The sequence below is a fragment of the Ranitomeya variabilis genome, chromosome 4 (assembly GCF_051348905.1).
Source record: "Ranitomeya variabilis isolate aRanVar5 chromosome 4, aRanVar5.hap1, whole genome shotgun sequence".
Lineage (NCBI taxonomy): Eukaryota > Metazoa > Chordata > Amphibia > Anura > Dendrobatidae > Ranitomeya > Ranitomeya variabilis.
Genome location: NC_135235.1, coordinates 20,959,635 through 20,978,348, shown reverse-complemented (window position 1 = coordinate 20,978,348; position 18,714 = coordinate 20,959,635). Strand labels below are relative to the sequence as shown.

General features: G+C 44.9%; 1 protein-coding gene across 1 annotated transcript in view; it reads left to right on the top strand.

Annotated features, from left to right (window-relative positions):
* Positions 1-18,714, top strand: part of SORCS3 (sortilin related VPS10 domain containing receptor 3) — a 694,652-nt gene that overhangs the window by 213,015 nt on the left and 462,923 nt on the right. The window contains exon 3 of the mRNA XM_077258082.1: positions 10,663-10,762. Within this exon, the coding sequence (XP_077114197.1) occupies positions 10,663-10,762 (100 nt within the window). The remainder of the gene's footprint in view (positions 1-10,662; positions 10,763-18,714) is intronic.

The window sequence follows — 18,714 nt, the reverse complement described above, 5'->3', positions numbered from 1 at the left end:
CACATGTGATAGCCGTCTGTTGGCCTAAAGTCACCCCGACCCGTGACGTAGGGGTGACGGTCACGGTGTGAATCGTGACATATTGGTGGCAGCGGTGTGGATTCGTGACACCTTTATTTAGGCAAAAATAAGAAAGGTCCATATACGATCCACCACACAAAGGATAAGATAGTCCAGAAGCCGAATGCAGTTCAGTAACCAGATAAATGTCCAAGGAGATGAGAGTCCAATAATCCAGCAGACAGAGGATAAAAAATGGTCCATATGCTTCCCCTTCTCTCTGACGTGCTGTGTTCACATCATCATTTCACACAAGACTGATCTGTGTCTCACCTCCCTGATATTTACAAGTCCCTCTCCTCATTCACAGGTCAGGAGGGGGAAGGTCTCAGGGGCTCATTATTTCAACAAGCTAGGTCAATATGTCATTAGCATATTAGCAAACAATACTGTGGGGGCTGATATCAGATGGCAGCAACAGCCATTCATCAATTAGCAAACAACTCATCCTACAAGAGAACACAATGAAAACAAGTAAAATAGAAATATACAGAAAAATGATACCCACATAGCATATCACACCATCACAACCTCTCCCTCCTCATAATAAGTGAGCACGCTATGAGGTCTACACAGACCTCTGGCCTGCTCACTTTAGTACACATTGCTCAATAGTTTATAGTTCCTTGTACAGTGGCAGGGGTTGCAATAATCATGAGCACTTGTCCATAAATTCCCCGGTCCTGGCTTTATGGTCATACCAGGCTTTTTGACTGGACTGGGCCATTCGCTGATGTTCATTAGCCAAGGTAGCTAGCTGAGCGAGACAGTCTCTGAACTCTAGAGCGTAGGGAATGATGGGCGTTCTGGTATCTGCAATATCTCCCTCCAATTGTTCTTTCAGAAGAGTGAGAGGCCCACGGACCTTCTGCTCCCACAAAATGACTTTGTAATTCCCCAATGTCATTTCCAAGGAGGATATCTGCAGGAAGTCCTCCCATAACTCCAATCCAACACAGTTTTTATCCAAAACCATAATCCAAACATACCAAAGCTCGCTGTATATATTTGCAGACACCCCCCGCCAGGACAATGGGAATTCCCGGGCCCTGGTGAATTGCCTCGGGTCGAACCACACGGGGGTCAGGGATAGTCAGGAATGCCCCATGTCTCTAAATCCCGACACTTTGTATCCATCAATTAAGACATCCTGCTGGTGGCAATGCCGCTGCTCTGTATTTCTGATGGACAAAGGCCGGAGTCCGTACACTCCAGGAGTGGTATCTATGGTGCTGTGGTCGGTGGTTTACTCTGGTGGGGGTGGTGGTAGCTCTTCCTCAGGCAGGATGGAGTGCACAAGATGCACTGGACGAGGTGGGGCTGCTTGGGGCTCCCTCCGAATCCTTGAGGGACAGCCAGGCTGCAAATGTCCAGGTTGCCCACACCCATAACCTCTCCTCTCTGTGATACCCCCAGGTCGTGGTCGGAACTGTTGGGGCCCAGGATTGTAAAGTGTGATTGTCATCGGCTTGCGACTAGGTGGAAGGGCAGATATAATCGGAGGGGGATGGGGTGCAGGAGAAGGCCTTGGTTCATTGTCCAGAAGCCTCCTCCATTGCGGTCGGATAGTAAGTGCTTCATCGGCCAGGGCTGCAGCTCTATCCACGGTGAACGGTGTGCGCTCCCGGATCCATTCCCGTTCCTCTGCGGGGCACTTGGCAAGAAATTGTTCTATAAGGAACGCCTGTATAGCATCTGCCACAATAAAGGCGTTTTCTGCTTCCAGCCATCTCCGACATGCCTGGGACATCTTATGTGAATACATCCTAAACGATCCCCCCGTAGTGCATGAGAGGTTTCGGAACTTGGCCCTATATGAGTTTGGGGTGATAGCATGGTAATCCAGGATAATCTGCTTTACAATGTTATAATCCCAATTCTGCTGTTCATCAATGGTTCGGTAAGCCTCCGCCAGGCTACCGTTCAGGAGTCCCACTAACAAACACATCCGGCCAGAGTGGGGCACCTCCATCACAGCAAACTGCTGCTCAATGTCCTTGAAGAAACCCTCCACATCTCCGGAAGCCTCATCATATGGCTTAAACTCTGTCCGGGTGATCCGTACAGGCTCTCGGATCATTGGGTTTGCATTCCACATTGCGTTACTCCCTCTTTCAAGCTCCATTGCTTCTTGTCTCCACTGTGCCCGGCGGGCAGCCTCCTCCTTGCACTCCCCAGAGACGCCTGGGCCCAGAACCACCATCGCTTCTTCGTACCACACACCCACTGGTTTTTTGGGGTGGGGGTCCTCGTCTCCAGTGCTCATCCTTCAGACATACGGGAGGAGGTGGCCAAGCTGGCACCCACCAGTAGGTCAATTAAGGCCTCTTTAGTCAGTCCCTGGTAGTTCAGGCCCAGGTCTCTGGCTCTCTCCTGTAAACTGGATACAGTCCAATTTCTGTACTCACTCTGTGGGTGGTTCTCCATTGGGTTACCGTTGCTGCCACCAGTTGTCACAGGGTCCTTCTCCTGTACCACACAATCAACAGAGCTAGAGTATAGTAAACAATTCCATGACCTTTATTTGGGCAAAAATCCGAAAGGTCCATATACGATCCACCACACAAAGGATAAGATAGTCCAGAAGCCGAATGTAGTTCAGTAACCAGATAAATGTCCAAGGAGATGAGAGTCCAATAATCCACAAACAGAGGATAAAAAATGGTCCATATGCTTCCCCTTCTCTCTGACGTGCTGTGTTCACATCATCATTTCACACAAGACTGATCTGTGTCTCACCTCCCTGATATTTACAAGTCCCTCTCCTCATTCACAGGTCAGGAGGGGGAAGTTCTCAGGGGCTCAGTGTTTCAACAAGCTAGGTCAACATGTCATTAGCATATTAGCAAACAATACTGTGGGGGCTGATATCAGATGGCAGCAACAGCCATTCATCAATTAACAAACAACAACTCATCCTACAAGAGAACACCATGAAAACAAGTAAAATAGAAATATACAGAAAAATGATACTCACGTAGCATATCACACCATCACACACCTAAATATAATACTGATGAATACTGTGCCCCTAAAAATAATACTGTCATACACTGTGCCCCCTGAATATAATACTACTGTCATATTCTGTACCTTCTGAATATATTACTACTGTCATACACTGTACCACCTGAATCTGACCTTCTCCGAACTCGTTCTGGACAGTTCCTGCAGCAATGACCGGCCTGGACCTTCATGGTCTGCGCTCTGAACCTTCCTGATTTCTCCTTTGTCATCAGACATGGATTCGGAATGAAGCCTTTCTTCCTGCCGATATTTCTCATTATTATTATTTCTGCTGACGGGAGACATATTTATGTGATTTCTTCTTCCTAGAAATAAAGACTCCCATGAATATTTCATTCCCTGCCTTATTTCTCATTTCCCTCGGACGCGTTTCGTTGGTTGTATGAGCTTACAAATACGAGATCGCATTTAGCTAATGGGTGCATGATGGGAATTGTAATTTTACTGCAGCGTACATGGTAAAGAAGCCGGGCCGGGGTATTACCAGCGTAAGCCCGCCATAAATACAGCCCGTGGCGCCTTCTACTTATCCCGGACTTTCACTATTTCACTTAATCTTAAGCTTCCAGATAAAATAGAACCAAAGCAAATACTATTCCCCCCGGTTCCATCCCGAGGAGTCACATTCCCCTCCCCCGCCTGGCTGGCGCTCGGCTTTGCGGGTATGTTTGTAGCCCGTGTAATCTTAAGGAACATTCTGAGACATGTAACAAATACCTTTGATTAATAATTCCCAAGATGTCTTCCCGGAAGCCAAGGAAATCAGATAAGTGAAGACTAAGAGATGTGACGGTCGCTTCTCACTCATTTCTTATCGCCTGAAAGTCAGAGCGCGGTTTTCCTATTAATGTGTCAGTCGCCCCCCAGGACCGCACTGAACTCGCGGCACAGATAGACCTAACAGGAGATTCATTTCTTTAAATACAATACCATCAGATAAGAAAACCTTAAAGAGAGCTTTGCTTTATGAGTATGGAAGTGAGAGGGGGAGGAGGGAGGCGCAGCTTCACAGTCCTCGTCAGCATAAGCCTGTGCTAAAGCAATACAATAAAGTAATGCACAAAATTATATTTAACCTGTCTTGCACAGTTTTCTATGGAAGCTACAATGATGGCCTTCCTTCAGCTTCCCTGCAGAGCAGATCAGTGTCTGGCGTTACAGCTCCACTCTGCGTCTGCTGCAAACCCCTGTACCGGTCCCCTTATTCTGTCAGTTATGGGGGTCTTATCACAGCATCACTGTCACCTGTCACATTGTCATAGTAGTACAGCAGTCACAGTTGGATGACACTTTTCTCCTACTCACTTGTTAGCTTTGCTGTATAGACTGGGACAGAGAAGCCAAGTCATCTCCTTATTAAAGAGTGGGAGAGTTATTGTGCTGCGATAGTAACTCTCTGTGTTATACATGGCTCTGAGATGGATACATAGATATGAGGTTGATGTGACGAGACGACGTTTCTGTTCACAGACTGAACCCTTTTTCAAGTCGGTGAACCAAAACGTCACCACGTGGTTAAAATAAGGCATCTTTACACTGAATTCTGGAGTAACGCTCACTTTTTGGATGTATTTGAAAAGGTTGGATAAATGCACTGGGGGCCTGACACCCAAAGCTGGAGAGTCTGGGGTGGATTTATTTTGGTATTACATTGATAATTAAATATATAGATATAATAAATAAACAGATAATAGATAAATAGATAGATAGATAGATAGATAGATAGATAATAGATAGATAGATAGATAGATAGATAATAGATAGATAACAGAAAGATGAGTAATAGATAGATAATAGATAAATTCATATATAGATAATAGATAGATAATAGATAGCTGAATAATAGATAATAGATGATAGATAGATAATAGATAGATAATAGATAATAGATAGATAGATAGATAGATAGATAGATAGATAGATAGATAGATAGATAGATAGATAGATAATAGATACAGTGGGGAAAATAAGTATTTGATACCCTGCCGATTTTGCAAGTTTTCCCCCCTACAAAGAATGGAGACATCTGTAGTCTTTATTTTAGGTACACTTCACCTATGAGAGACAGAATCTAAAAATGAAACCAGAAAATCACATTGTATGATTTTTTAATTTTTAAATTGTTTAATTAAATAATTCTTTAATTAAAATAATTAAAGAGGCAGCGCACCATATATAGGCAAAAGTGTGGACTTTGTTATTTATATGTTTATATATATATTATACAATATATAGATGATAGATTGATAGATGATAGATTATAGATAGATAATAGATAATAGATAGATGATAGATACGATAGGTGAGATAGACATTAGAGAAACATGAAATAAATATGGTAGATACATATATCTATATATGATAAATAAACAATAAATAGATTAACCCCTTAACGACCGCCGATACGCCTTTTAACGGCGGCCGCTAAGGGTACTTAAACCACAGCGCCGTTAATTAACGGCGCTATGGAAAAAGTGAATAGCGCCCCCCCGAGTCGGATTTTCTCTGGGGTCTCGGTTGCCGAGGGTAGCCGAGACCCCAGAGAACATGATTCGGGGGTTTTTTACCGACCCCCGAGTTGCGATCGCCGGTAATTAACCGTTTACCGGCGATCGCAAAAAACCCCCAAAAAACGCGATTTCCCATTTAATTTCTCTGTCCTCCGATGTGATCGCACATCGGAGGACAGAGAAATGGGGTCCCCGGTCGCCCAGGATGCCCCCCCGATACTCACCTGTCTCCCCTGGTGCTCCTCGTGGCTCCCCATGGGCGCCGCCATCTTAAAAATGGCGGGCGCATGCGCAGTGCGCCCGCCGGCCGGCACCTGGGAGATCTTTGGGGTCTCGGCTGCTGGGGGTAGCCGAGACCCCAAAGAACATGATCGGGGTCGGTTTTTACCGTCCCCTGTTTTGCGATCGCCGGTAATTAACTGTTTACCGGCGACCGCAAAAAAAAAAAAAAAAGTGATGTGTAATTCTCTGTCCTCTGATGTGATCGCACATCAGAGGACAGAGAAATAGGGGGATTCAGGGACCCTATCATACTTACCGGTGTCCCTGGGTCCTCCTGTGTCTTCTCCTGGCCGCCGGCTTCTTCCTATGAAAAGAAAATGGCGGGCGCATGCGCAGTGCGCCCGCTCTCTGCTGCCATCTGCCGGCCGGCAGGAGAGAATAGTTGGGGCTAAAATTAGGGTTAGGGTTAGGGTTAGGGCTAGGGTTAGGGTTAGGGCTAGGGTTAGGGTTAGGGCTAGGGTTAGGGCTAGGGTTGGGGCTAAATTTAGGGTTAGGGTTGGAGCTAAATTTAGGGTTAGGGTTGGGGCTAAATTTAGGGTTAGGGCTGGGGCTAAATTTAGGGTTAGGGTTGGGGCTAAAGTTAGGGCTATAGTTAGAGTTGGGGCTAAAGTTAGGACTAGGGTTGTGGCTAAAGTTAGGGTTAGGGTTGGGATTAGGGTTTGGATTAGGGTTGGCATTAGGGTTACGTTTGGGATTACGGTTAGGTTTGGGATTAAGGTTAAGGGTAGGGTTGGGATTAGGGGTGTATTGGGATTAGGGTTAGGTTTGAGGTTAGGGTTGAGATTAGGATTAGGGGTGTGTTGGCTTTAGTGTTCTGATTAGGGTTATGGTTGTTTTGAGGTTAGGGTTGCGATTATCCTTAGGGTTGTGATTAGGATTATGGATCGGGTTGGCATTAGGGTTAGGCCTCTTTCACACTTCAGTCTTTTGGCGTCAGTCTGAAACCGCCATTTTCATCAAATAGCGGATCCGCCATTTTTTTGGCGGTTCCGCTATTTTCCCATAGACATGCATTAGCGACGGATTGTGGCGGATGGTCGTCCGTTCCATCCGCCATGTGACGGATCCGTCGAGATTTGGCGGACGTCATCTAGACATTGACGGCCATTGTAACGTTTTATGTCTGCGCCGAAATGGCGGTTCGCGACGGATCCATCGCGTTCGTCATTCCATAGAATGGCCGCCTATGGGCGACGGATCCGTCTTTACCGTCATTTCGGTGGATCCGTCGCCCCAATCCGCTTTTTCAATTGCGCATGTTCCAAAAAGTAGATACTTTTCACAGACAACCCCCAAGTAACGGATCCGTCAAAAAAACCGGATCCGTTAGAACCGTTTTCTCAACAATTGTGACGGATCCGTCACTATGTCGGAGCTGACTGACGCCAAACAACTGAAGTGTGAAAGAAGCCTTAGGGGTGTGTTGGAGTTAGGGTTGGAGTTAGATTTGGGGGGTTTCCACTGTTTAGGTACATCAGGGGGTCTCTAAACACCACAGCCAATTTTGCGCCAAATGGTGCTCCCTCCCTTCCGAGCTCTGCTGTGCACCCAAACAGTGGTTTACCCCCACATATGGGGCATCAGCGTACTCGGGATAAATTGGACAACAACTTTTGGGGTCCAATTTCTCCTGTTACCCTTGTGAAAATAAAAACTTGGGGGCTAAAAAATCTTTTTTGTGGAAAAAAAAAATATTTTTTATTTTCACAACTCTGCATTATAAACGTCTGTGAAGCACTTGGGCATTCAAAGTTCTCACCACACATCTAGATAAGTTCCTTGGGGGCTCTAGTTTCCAAAATGGGGTCACTTGTGGGGGGTTCCTACTGTTTAGGTACATCAGGGTCTCTGCAAACGCAACATAATGCCCGCAGACCATTCTATCAAAGTCTGCATTCCAAAATGGGGTTCCTTCCCTTCCGAGCTCTGCCATGCGCTCAAACAGTGGTCCCCACCACACATGGGGTATCAGTGTACTCAGCACAAATTGGACAACAACTTTTGGGGTCCAATTTCTCTTGTTACCCTTGTCAAAATAAAAATTTGGGGGCTCAAAAATCTTTTTTGTGGAAAAAATGTTTTATTTTTATTTTCACGACTCTGCATTATAAACTTCTGTGAAGCACTTGGGCATTCAATGTTCTCACCACACATCTAGATAAGTTTCCTGGGGGGTCTAGTTTCCAAAATGGGGTCACTTGTGGGGGGTTTCTACTGTTTAGGCACATCAGGGGCTCTGCAAATGCAACATAACACCCGCAGACCATTCTATCAAAGTCTGCATTCCAAAACGGCGCTCCTTCCTTTCAGAGCTCTGCCGTGCACCCAAACAGTGGTCCCCCCCCCACACATGGGGTATCAGTGTACTCAGGACAAATTGGACAACAACTCTTGGGGTCTAATTTCTCTTGTTCCCTTGTGAAAATAAAAACTTGGGGGCTAAAAAATCTTTTTTGTGGAAAAAAAAAATATTTTTTATTTTCACGACTCTGCATTATAAACTTCTGTGAAGCAGTTGGGCATTCAAAGTTCTCACCACACATCTAGATAAGTTCCTTGGGGGGTCTAGTTTCCAAAATGGGGTCACTTGTGGGGGGTTTCTACTGTTTAGGTACATCAAGGGCCCTGCAAACGCAACATAACGCCCGCAGACCATTCTATCAAAGTCTGCATTCCAAAACGGGGCTCCTTCCCTTCCGAGCTCTGCCATGCGCCCAAACAGTAGTTTACCCCAACATATGGGGTATCAGCCTACTCAGCATAAATTGCACAATAAATTTTGGGGTACAATTTCTCCTGTTACTCTTGAGAAAATAAAAAATTGCAGGCTAAAAAATCATTTTTGAGGAAAAAAAAAAGGATTTTTTATTTTCACGGCTCTACTTTATAAATTTCTGTGAAGAACTTGGGGGTTTAAAGTGCTCACCACACATCTAGATAAGTTCGTTAAGTGGTCTAGTTTCCAAAATGGGGTCACTTGTGGGGGGTTTCTACTGTATAGGCACATCAGGGGCTCTCCAAACGCGACATGGTGTCCGATCTCAATTCCAGCCAATTCTACATTGAAAAAGTAAAACGGCACTCCTTCTCTTCGAAGCTCTGCGGTGCGCCCAAACAGTGGTTTACCCCCACATATGGAGTATCGCCATACTCAGGAGAAATTGCACAACAACTTTTGTGGTCTAATTTCTCCTGTTACCCTTGTCAAAATAAAAATTTGGGGGCAAAAAGATCATTTTTGAAAAAAAAAATGCGACTTTTTATTTTCACAGCTCTACGTTATAAACTTCTGAGAAGCACCTGGGGGTTTAAAGTGCTCACCACACATCTAGTTAAGTTCCTTAAGGGGTCTAGTTTCCAAAATGGGGTCACTTGTGGGGGGCTTCTACTGTTTAGGCACATCAGGGGCTCTCCAAATGCGACATGGCGTCCAATCTCAATTCCAGCCAATTCTACATTGAAAAAGTAAAACGGCACTCCTTCTCTTCCAAGCTCTGCGGTGCGCCCAAACAGTGGTTTACCCCCACATATGGGGTATCAACATACTCAGGAGAAATTGCACAACAACTTTTGTGGTCTAATTTCTCCTGTTACCCTTGTGAAAATAAGAATTTGTGGGCGAAAAGATCATTTTTGTGTAAACAAATGCGATTTTTTATTTTCACGGCTCTACTTTATAAACTTCTGTGAAGCACTTGGGGGCTCAAAGTGCTCACCACACATCTAGATAAGTTCCTCAAGGGGTCTAGTTTCCAAAATAAGGTCACTTGTGGGGGGTTACCACTGTTTAGGCACATCAGGGGCTCTCTAAACGTGACATGGCATCCGATCTCCATTCCAGCCAATTCTGCATTGAAAAAGTCAAACGGCGCTCCTTCTCTTCCAAGCTCTGCGGTGCGCCCAAACAGTGGTTTACCCCCAGATATGGGGTATTGGCGTATTCAGGAGAAATTGCACAACAACATTTATGGTTAAATTTCTGTTTTTACACTTGTGAAAATAAAAAAAAATTGTTCTGAAGCAAAATGTTTGCAAAAAAAAGTTAAATGTTCATTTTTGCCTTCCACATTGTTTCAGTTCCTGTGAAGCACATAAAGGGTTAATAAACTTCTTGAATGTGGTTTTGAGCACCTTGAGGGGTGCAGTTTTTAGAATGGTGTCACACTTGGTTATTTTCTATCATATAGACCCCTCAAAATGACTTCAAATGTGATGTGGTCCCTAAAAAAAAATGGTGTTGTAAAAATGAGAAATTGCTGGTCAACTTTTAACCCTTATAACTCCCTAACAAAAAAAAATTTTGGTTCCAAAATTGTGCTGATGTAAAGTAGACATGTGGGAAATGTTATTTATTAACTATTTTTTGTGACATATCTCTCTGATTTAAGGGCATAAAAATCCAAAGTTTGAAAATTGCTAAATTTTAAATTTTTTTGCCATATTTCCATTTTTTTCATAAATAATCGCAAGTAATATCGAAGAAATGTTACCACTAACATGAAGTACAATATGTCATGAAAAAACAATCTCAGAATCAGCAGGATCCGTTGAAGCGTTCCAGAGTTATAACCTCATAAAGTGACAGTGGTCAGAATTGTAAAAAATTGGCCCGGTCATTAAGTACCAAATTGGCTCTGTCACTAAGGGGTTAAGAAATAGAAAAGATACCTCTATATGAATAATAAAAAAATAGAATGGATGGATGGATATACTGTGTTCTGCATCCTTCTCTGACACTTTGACACTCCTGGCTATAGATGAACATTTATTTTGTCTTCTCCAGGTCTACAGATTATGGAACAACGTATGAGAAATTTAATGAGAAGGTGGGGCTGAAAACCGTCCTCAGCTACCTGTATGTGAGCCCCACCAACAAGAGGAAGGTAATGGCTTATCTCACACTGTCCTCAGGATGATTGATACATTGTACAGATATTTGTAAACACTGCTCAGAACTCTCCATTGTGCGCACTTCCATTACTGTCCATGAGTCGCCCTGTGGAATCACAGAGTACTAGTCTCCTTTATGTGCAGGATTTGCCCCCCACGTACAATGTTCCATCTCTTCTTATCTGTTACGGTGGGCCCAGGTGTCACTGCTCTCCCTGCATCCTCTGTAGTGATGTCTCTGCCATAATAACATGTGAAGGGTCAATGCACATGATGCGTATTTCATACTTTTTTAAAATTCTTCATCAGTTACAGATTTTGATGCGTTTCATGTAGCAGATTTGTGATTTGTTCAGTTTTAGTTCATTTTCCCCCCCAGCATTTATTTTGCGGATCTTCTTGTTCCTTTCACACGACATCCTCTTCACAGAAAATTCCCATTTTCTGGATTGTAGAACCTCATCATGAATCAATTTATGGTTGGGCAAAAAAATTCTAATTTCATTGCTGGTATTTCATTGTTTTCTTTCCCATGCAAATTGCCACAACATCTAGTGTGTGTGATGGATTATGACGGCCAGTATAATGGAGCACTGGTCCTCCTGCAGTCCTATGTAAGCACTCATGAAGACTATACACCTTTCCTAACAGACTAAAGTAAAGTGGAATCTGCTGAGTGGGAATAAGTTATAAAGAAGATTTAGGAAGTTCTGGAGGATATAATTGAGAGTCGATGGAGATGAGAGTGCGGAGAATGTCTGACTGTGCAGAGAACAGAACACGCTGCAGATGAGAAGGAGGAAAATCCTGAGAACTCGTCCAACCTGAGCTGCCGCTAATCACTCGCCTCTTATCACTTCTACCGGCTCGTAACCTATATTCTATGGAATGGGACCAGACTGCAGCGTTCTGTGCACAAATCAACCTGAAAATGCTTCATACAAAGTCATTGCTAATGGAGAGGGAAGAACAAAGAGCTGGAACTGAGATTTATGATATCAAAGTGCTGTCTGTGATGTCACTTTCTCTAAATGCTCTAGGTATTGACCATCCTAGTATTTTAAAGTTAATGCACACTTTTACACACAAACTATGCATTCTATACTGTGATGTTTTCTGACACAAAGCTCAAAATCCACTGAGAAGACATAGTCACACTGCAGCCACCACTAGGGGGAGCTCCGTGTATACAGAGATACATGGTAAGATCCTATCTGCAGTCACCACTAGGGGGAGCTCCCTGTATACAGAGATACATGATAAGATCCTGTCTGCAGACACCACTAGGGGGAGCTCCCTGTATACAGAGACACATGATAAGATCCTGTCTGCAGCCACCACTAGGGGGAGCTCCCTGTATACAGAGATACATGATAAGATCCTGTCTGCAGTCACCACTAGGGGGAGCTCCCTGTATACAGAGATACATGATAAGATCCTGTCTGCAGCCACCACTAGAGGGAGCTCCCTGTATACAGAGATACATGATAAGATCCTGTCTGCAGTCACAACTAGGGGGAGCTCACTGTATACAGAGATACGTGATAAGATCCTGTCTGCAGCCACCACTAGGGGGAGCTCCCTGTATACAGAGATACATGATAAGATCCTGTCTGCAGTCACCACTAGGGGGAGCTCCCTGTATACAGAGATACATGATAAGATCCTGTCTGCAGCCACCACTAGGGGGAGCTCCCTGTATACAGAGATACATGATAAGATCCTGTCTGCATTCACCACTAGGGGGAGTTCCCTGTATACAGAGATGCATGATAAGATCCTGTCTGCAGTCACCACTAGGGGGAGCTCACTGTATACAGAGATACATGATAAGATCCTGTCTGCAGCCACCACTAGGGGGAGCTCCCTGTATACAGAGATACATGATAAAATCCTGTCTGCAGCCACCACTAGGGGGAGCTCCCTGTATACAGAGATACATAAGATCCTGTCTGCAGCCACCACTAGGTGGAGCTCCCTGTATACAGAGATATATGATAGGATTCTGTCTGCAGTCACCACTAGGGGGAGCTCCCTGTATACAGAGATATATGATAGGATTCTGTCTGAAGTCACCACTAGGGGGAGCTCCCTGTATACAGAGATACATGATAAGATCCTGTCTGCAGCCACCACTAGGGGAGCTCCCTGTATACAGAGATATATGATAGGATTCTGTCTGCAGCCACCACTAGGGGGAGCTCCCTGTATACAGAGATATATGATAGGATTCTGTCTGCAGTCACCACAAGGGGGAGCTCTCTGTATACAGAGATACATGATAAGATCCTGTCTGCAGCCACCACTAGGGGGAGCACCCTGTATACAGAGATGCATGCTAAGATCCTGTCTGCAGCCACCACTAGGGGAGCTCCCTGAATACAGAGATATATGATAGGATTCTGTCTGCAGTCACCACTAGGGGGAGCTCCCTGTATACAGAGATACATGATAAGATCCTGTCTGCAGCCACCACTAGGGGGAGCACCCCGTATACAGAGATGCATGATAAGATTTTGTCTGCAGCCACCACTAGGGGGAGCTCCCTGTATATAGAGATATGATAGGATTCTGTCTGCAGTTGCCACTAGGGGGAGCTCCCTGTATACAGAGATACATGATAAGATCCTGTCTGCAGTCACCACTAGGGGGAGCTCTCTGTATACAGAGATACATGATAAGATCCTGTCTGCAGCCACCACTAGGGGGAGCTCCCTGTATACAGAGATACATGATAAAATCCTGTCTGCAGCCACCACTAGGGGGAGCTCCCTGTATACAGAGATACATGATAAGATTCTGTCTGCAGTCACCACTAGGGGGAGCTCCCTGTATACAGAGATACATGATAATATCCTGTCTGCAGCCACCACTAGGGGGAGCTCCCTGTATACAGAGATACATGATAAAATCCTGTCTGCAGCCACCACTAGGGGGAGCTCCCTGTATACAGAGATACATGACATGATAAGATCCTGTCTGCAGCCATCACTAGGGGGAGCTCCCTGTATACAGAGATACATGATAAGATCCTGTCTGCAGCCACCACTAGGGGGAGCTCCCTGTATACAGAGATACATGATAAGGTCCTGTCTGCAGCCACCACTAGGGGGAGCTCCCTGTATACAGAGATACATGATAAGATCCTGTCTGCAGCCACCACTAGGGGGAGCTCCCTGTATACAGAGATACATGATAAGATTCTGTCTGCAGTCACCACTAGGGGGAGCTCCCTGTATACAGAGATACATGATAAGATCCTGCACGCAGCCACCACTAGGGGGAGCTCCCTGTATACAGAGATACATGATAACATCCTGTCTGTAGTCACCACTAGGGGGAGCTCCCTGTATACAGAGATACATGATAAGATCCTGTCTGCAGTCACCACTAGGGGGAGCTCCCTGTATACAGAGATACATGATAAGATCCTGTCTGCAGCCACCACTAGGGGGAGCTCCCTGTATACAGAGATACATGATAAGATCCTGTCTGCAGCCACCACTAGGGGGAGCACACTGTATACAGAGATACATGATAAGATCCTGTCTGCAGACACCACTAGGGGGAGCTCCCTGTATACAGAGATACATGATAAGATCCTGTCTGCAGCCACCACTAGGGGGAGCTCCCTGTATACAGAGATACATGATAAGATCCTGTCTGCAGTCACCACTAGGGGGAGCTCCCTGTATACAGAGATACATGATAAGATCCTGTCTGCAGCCACCACTAGGGGGAGCTCCCTGTATACAGAGATGCATGATAAGATCCTGTCTGCAGCCACCACTAGGGGGAGCTCCCTGTATACAGAGATACATGATAAGATTCTGTCTGCAGCCACCACTAGAGAGAGCTCCCTGTATACAGAGATATATGATAGGATTCTGTCTGAAGTCACCACTAGGGGGAGCTCCCTGTATACAGAGATACATGCTAAGATCCTGTCTGCAGTCACCACTAGGGGGAGCTCTCTGTATACAGAGATACATGATAAGATCCTGTCTGCAGCCACCACTAGGGGGAGCTCACTGTATACAGAGATACATGATAAGATCCTGTCTGCAGCCACCACTAGGGGGAGCACCCCATATACAGAGATGCATGATAAGATTTTGTCTGCAGGCACCACTAGGGGGAGCTCCCTGTATACAGAGATACATGATAAGATCCTGTCTGCAGCCACCACTAGGGGGAGCTCCCTATATACAGAGATACATGATAAGATCTTGTCTGCAGCCACCACTAGGAGGAGCTACCTGTATACAGAGATACATGATAAGAGCCTGTATCTATCTATCTATCTATCTATCTATCTATCTATCTATCTATCTACCGTATATACTCGAGTATAAGCCGAGATTTTCAGCCCATTTCTTTGGGCTGAAAGTCCCCCTTTCGGCTTATACTCGAGTCATACCCAGGGGTCGGCAGGGGAGGGGGAGCAGGGGCTGTCTAATTATACTCTCCTACTCCTGGCGCGGTGCAGTCCCTGCAGGTCCCTTAGCTTCTTCCTGTACTGAGCGGTCACATGGTACCGCTCATTGCAGTAATGAATATGCGGCTCCACCCCTATTCATTACTGTAATGAGCGGTAATGGTGACCACTCAGTACAGGAAGAAGCTGAGGCGTCGAGGAAGCAGGGACTGCACCGCGCCAGGAGCAGGTGAGTATAATGGGGAGGGGAGCGCAGCGCTGTGCGATATTCACCTTCTCCTTGTTCTGGTGCCGCTCCATCTTCAACGTCTTCTGCAGTGACGCTGAGGTCAGAGGACGCGGTGACGTAGTTAGTGCGTGCCCTCGGCCTGAACGTCAGTGCAGAAGACGCTGAAGATGGAGCGGCGCCGGAAACGAAGTCAATGAATATTGAAAGTGCCGGGGGCCTCAGCAACGGAGAGGTGAGTATGTGATTTTTTTTTTCGCAGCAACAGCAAATGGGGCAGTTGTCTGTATGGGGCATCTTATTGGGGCCATAATCAACATTTGTGCAGCATTATATTGGGCAAATGTGTCTATGAAGCATCTTATGGGGCCACAATCAACATTTGTGCAGCATTATATTGGGCAAATGTGTCTATGAAGCATCTTATGGGGCCATTATTAACCTTTATGCATGATTATATGGGGTATATTTTTGTATGGAGCATTATATGGGGCTCCTGATTCAATATGGATATTCAAGAACACTTAACCTACTGATGTCTCAATTAATTTTACTTTTATTGGTATCTATTTTTACTTTTGACATTTACCGGTAGCTGCTGCATTTTCCCCCCTAGGCTTATACTCGAGTCATTAAGTTTTCCATGTTTTTTGTGGCAAAATTAGGGGGTCGGCTTATACTTGGGTCAGCTTATACTCGGGTATATACGGTATATATCATTTATCCATCTTTCTATCTCTTCCTTATATTCTAATAAATGAGCCTTACCATTACATCCCGGGTAATAAACTCAGAGAGAAGAAATCTATATTTCCCCATAATTGCAGGTGTAGGAGCCGTGACAATAATTCGTGAAATTATTAGAGGAGCTTCGGGCACTCGGGAAATGAGACGCGGAGCTCTCCCTCGGGGGGAGATATTTATGCCTAATTAGAACAACAAGATCCTGGATGTTATTCAACTCAGGAAATAAAGGAACTGAATCCTGAAAAATATTGGAAGTTTCTCATCATTTTCTCTGGGCGCAACACTCGATTAGTATGTAAATGTATCCAGCGACGGAAAATGAGCAGGTATACTACTGTTAATGAAACCGCGGCGAAGAAGAATGAACTGCGCCAAAGTCATCCATAAAAATACAGAACGAGCAGTGAAGGAGGAGGGAGGGGGCTGTAGTCTCACTGATGAAGAGACCTAAACATATTTTATAATTCAGAGTAAACTCGCTGCCTAATCACAGACACGGTGACAATAATTTACAGAGGCAGAAAATCAATTTGTTTTCTATTGATTTCAGCTTTTTTATTGAATGAAAATGTTTACATTACTGAATTACAACTAAGTGTGGAGTGAACGATGCAACGTACAGTACAGAGCAAAAGTTTGGACTCCTTCTCATTTAAAGATTTTTCTGTATTTTCATGACTATGAGAATTGTACATTCACACTGAAGGCATCAAAACTATGAATTAACACATGTGGAATTATATACTTAACAAAAAAGTGTGAAACAACTGAAATTATGTCTTATATTCTAGGTTCCCCAAAGTAGCCACCTTTTGCTTTGATGACTGCTTTGCACACTCTTGGCATTCTCTTGATGAGCTTCAAGAGGTAGTCACCGGGAATGGTTTTCCAACAATCTTGAAGAAGTTCCCAGAGATGCTTAGAACTTGTTGGCCCTTTTGCCTTCACTCTGCGGTCCAGCCCACCCCAAACCATCATGATTGGGTTCAGGTCTGGTGACTGTGGAGGCCAGGTCATCTGGCGTAGCACCCCATCACTCTCCTTCTTGGTCAAATAGCCCTTACACAGCCTGGAGGTGTGTTTGGGGTCATTGTCCTGTTGAAAAATAAATGATGGTCCAACTAAACGCAAAACGGATGGAATAGCATGCCGCTGCAAGATGCTGTGGTAGCCATGCTGGTTCAGTATGCCTTCAATTTTGAATAAATCCCCAACAGTGTCACCAGCAAAGCCCCCCCACACCATCACACCTCCTCCTCCATGCTTCACGGTGGGAACCAGGCATGTAGAGTCCATCCGTTCACCTTTTCTGCATCGCACAAAGACACGGTGGTTGGAACCAAAGATCTCAAATTTGGACTCATCAGACCAAAGCACAGATTTCCACTGGTCTAATGTCCATTCCTTGTGTTCTTTAGTCCAAACAAGTCTCTTCTGCTTGTTGCCTGTCCTTAGCAGTGGTTTCCTAGCAGCTATTTTACCACGAAGGCCTGCTGCACAAAGTCTCCTCTTAACAGTTGTTGTAGAGATGTGTCAGCTGCTAGAACTCTGTGTGGCATTGACCTGGTCTCTAATCTGAGTTGCTGTTAACCTGCGATTTCTGAGGCTGGTGACTCGGATAAACTTATCCTCAGAAGCAGAGGTGACTCTTGGTCTTCCTTTCCTGGGGCGGTCCTCATGTGAACCAGTTTCTTTGTAGCGCTTGATGGTTTTTGCCACTGCACTTGGGGACACTTTCAAAATTTGCTCAATTTTTGGGACTGACTGACCTTCATTTCTTAAAGTAATGATGGCCACTCGTTTTTCTTTACTTAGCTGCTTTTTTCTTGCCATAATACAAATTCTTACAGTCTATTCAGTAGGACTTTCAGCTGTGTATCCACCAGACTTCTGCACGACACAACTGATGGACCCAACCCCACTTATAAGGCAAGAAATCCCACCTGACAGGGCAGAACTGTGAAGTGAAAACCATTCCCGGTGACTACCTCTTGAAGCTCATCAAGAGCATGCCAAGAGTGTGCAAAACAGTCATCAAAGTAAAACGTGGCTACTTTGAAGAACCTAGAATACAAGACATAATTTCAGTTGTTTCACACTTTTTGTTAAGTATATAATTCCACATGTGTTAATTCATAGTTTTGATGCCTTCAGTGTGAATGTACAATTTTCATAGTCATGAAAATACAGAAAAATCTTTAAATGAGAAGTAGGGTTGAGCGAAACGGGTCGGCCATTTTCAGAAGTCGCCGACTTTTGGCAAAGTCGGGTTTCATGAAACCCGACCCGACCCCTGTGTGGGGTCGGCCATGAGGTCGGCTATCTTCTGAATCTGGTATCGGAATTCCGATACCGAGTTCCGATATGTTTGCGATATCGGAAATCGGTATCGGAATCCACATTTAAGTGTAAAATAAAGAATTAAAATAAAAAATATTGATATACTCACCTCTCCGGAGGCCCCTGGACATCGCCGCTGGTAACCGGCAGCCTTCTTTGCTTAAAATGAGCGCGTTTACGGCCTTCCATGACGT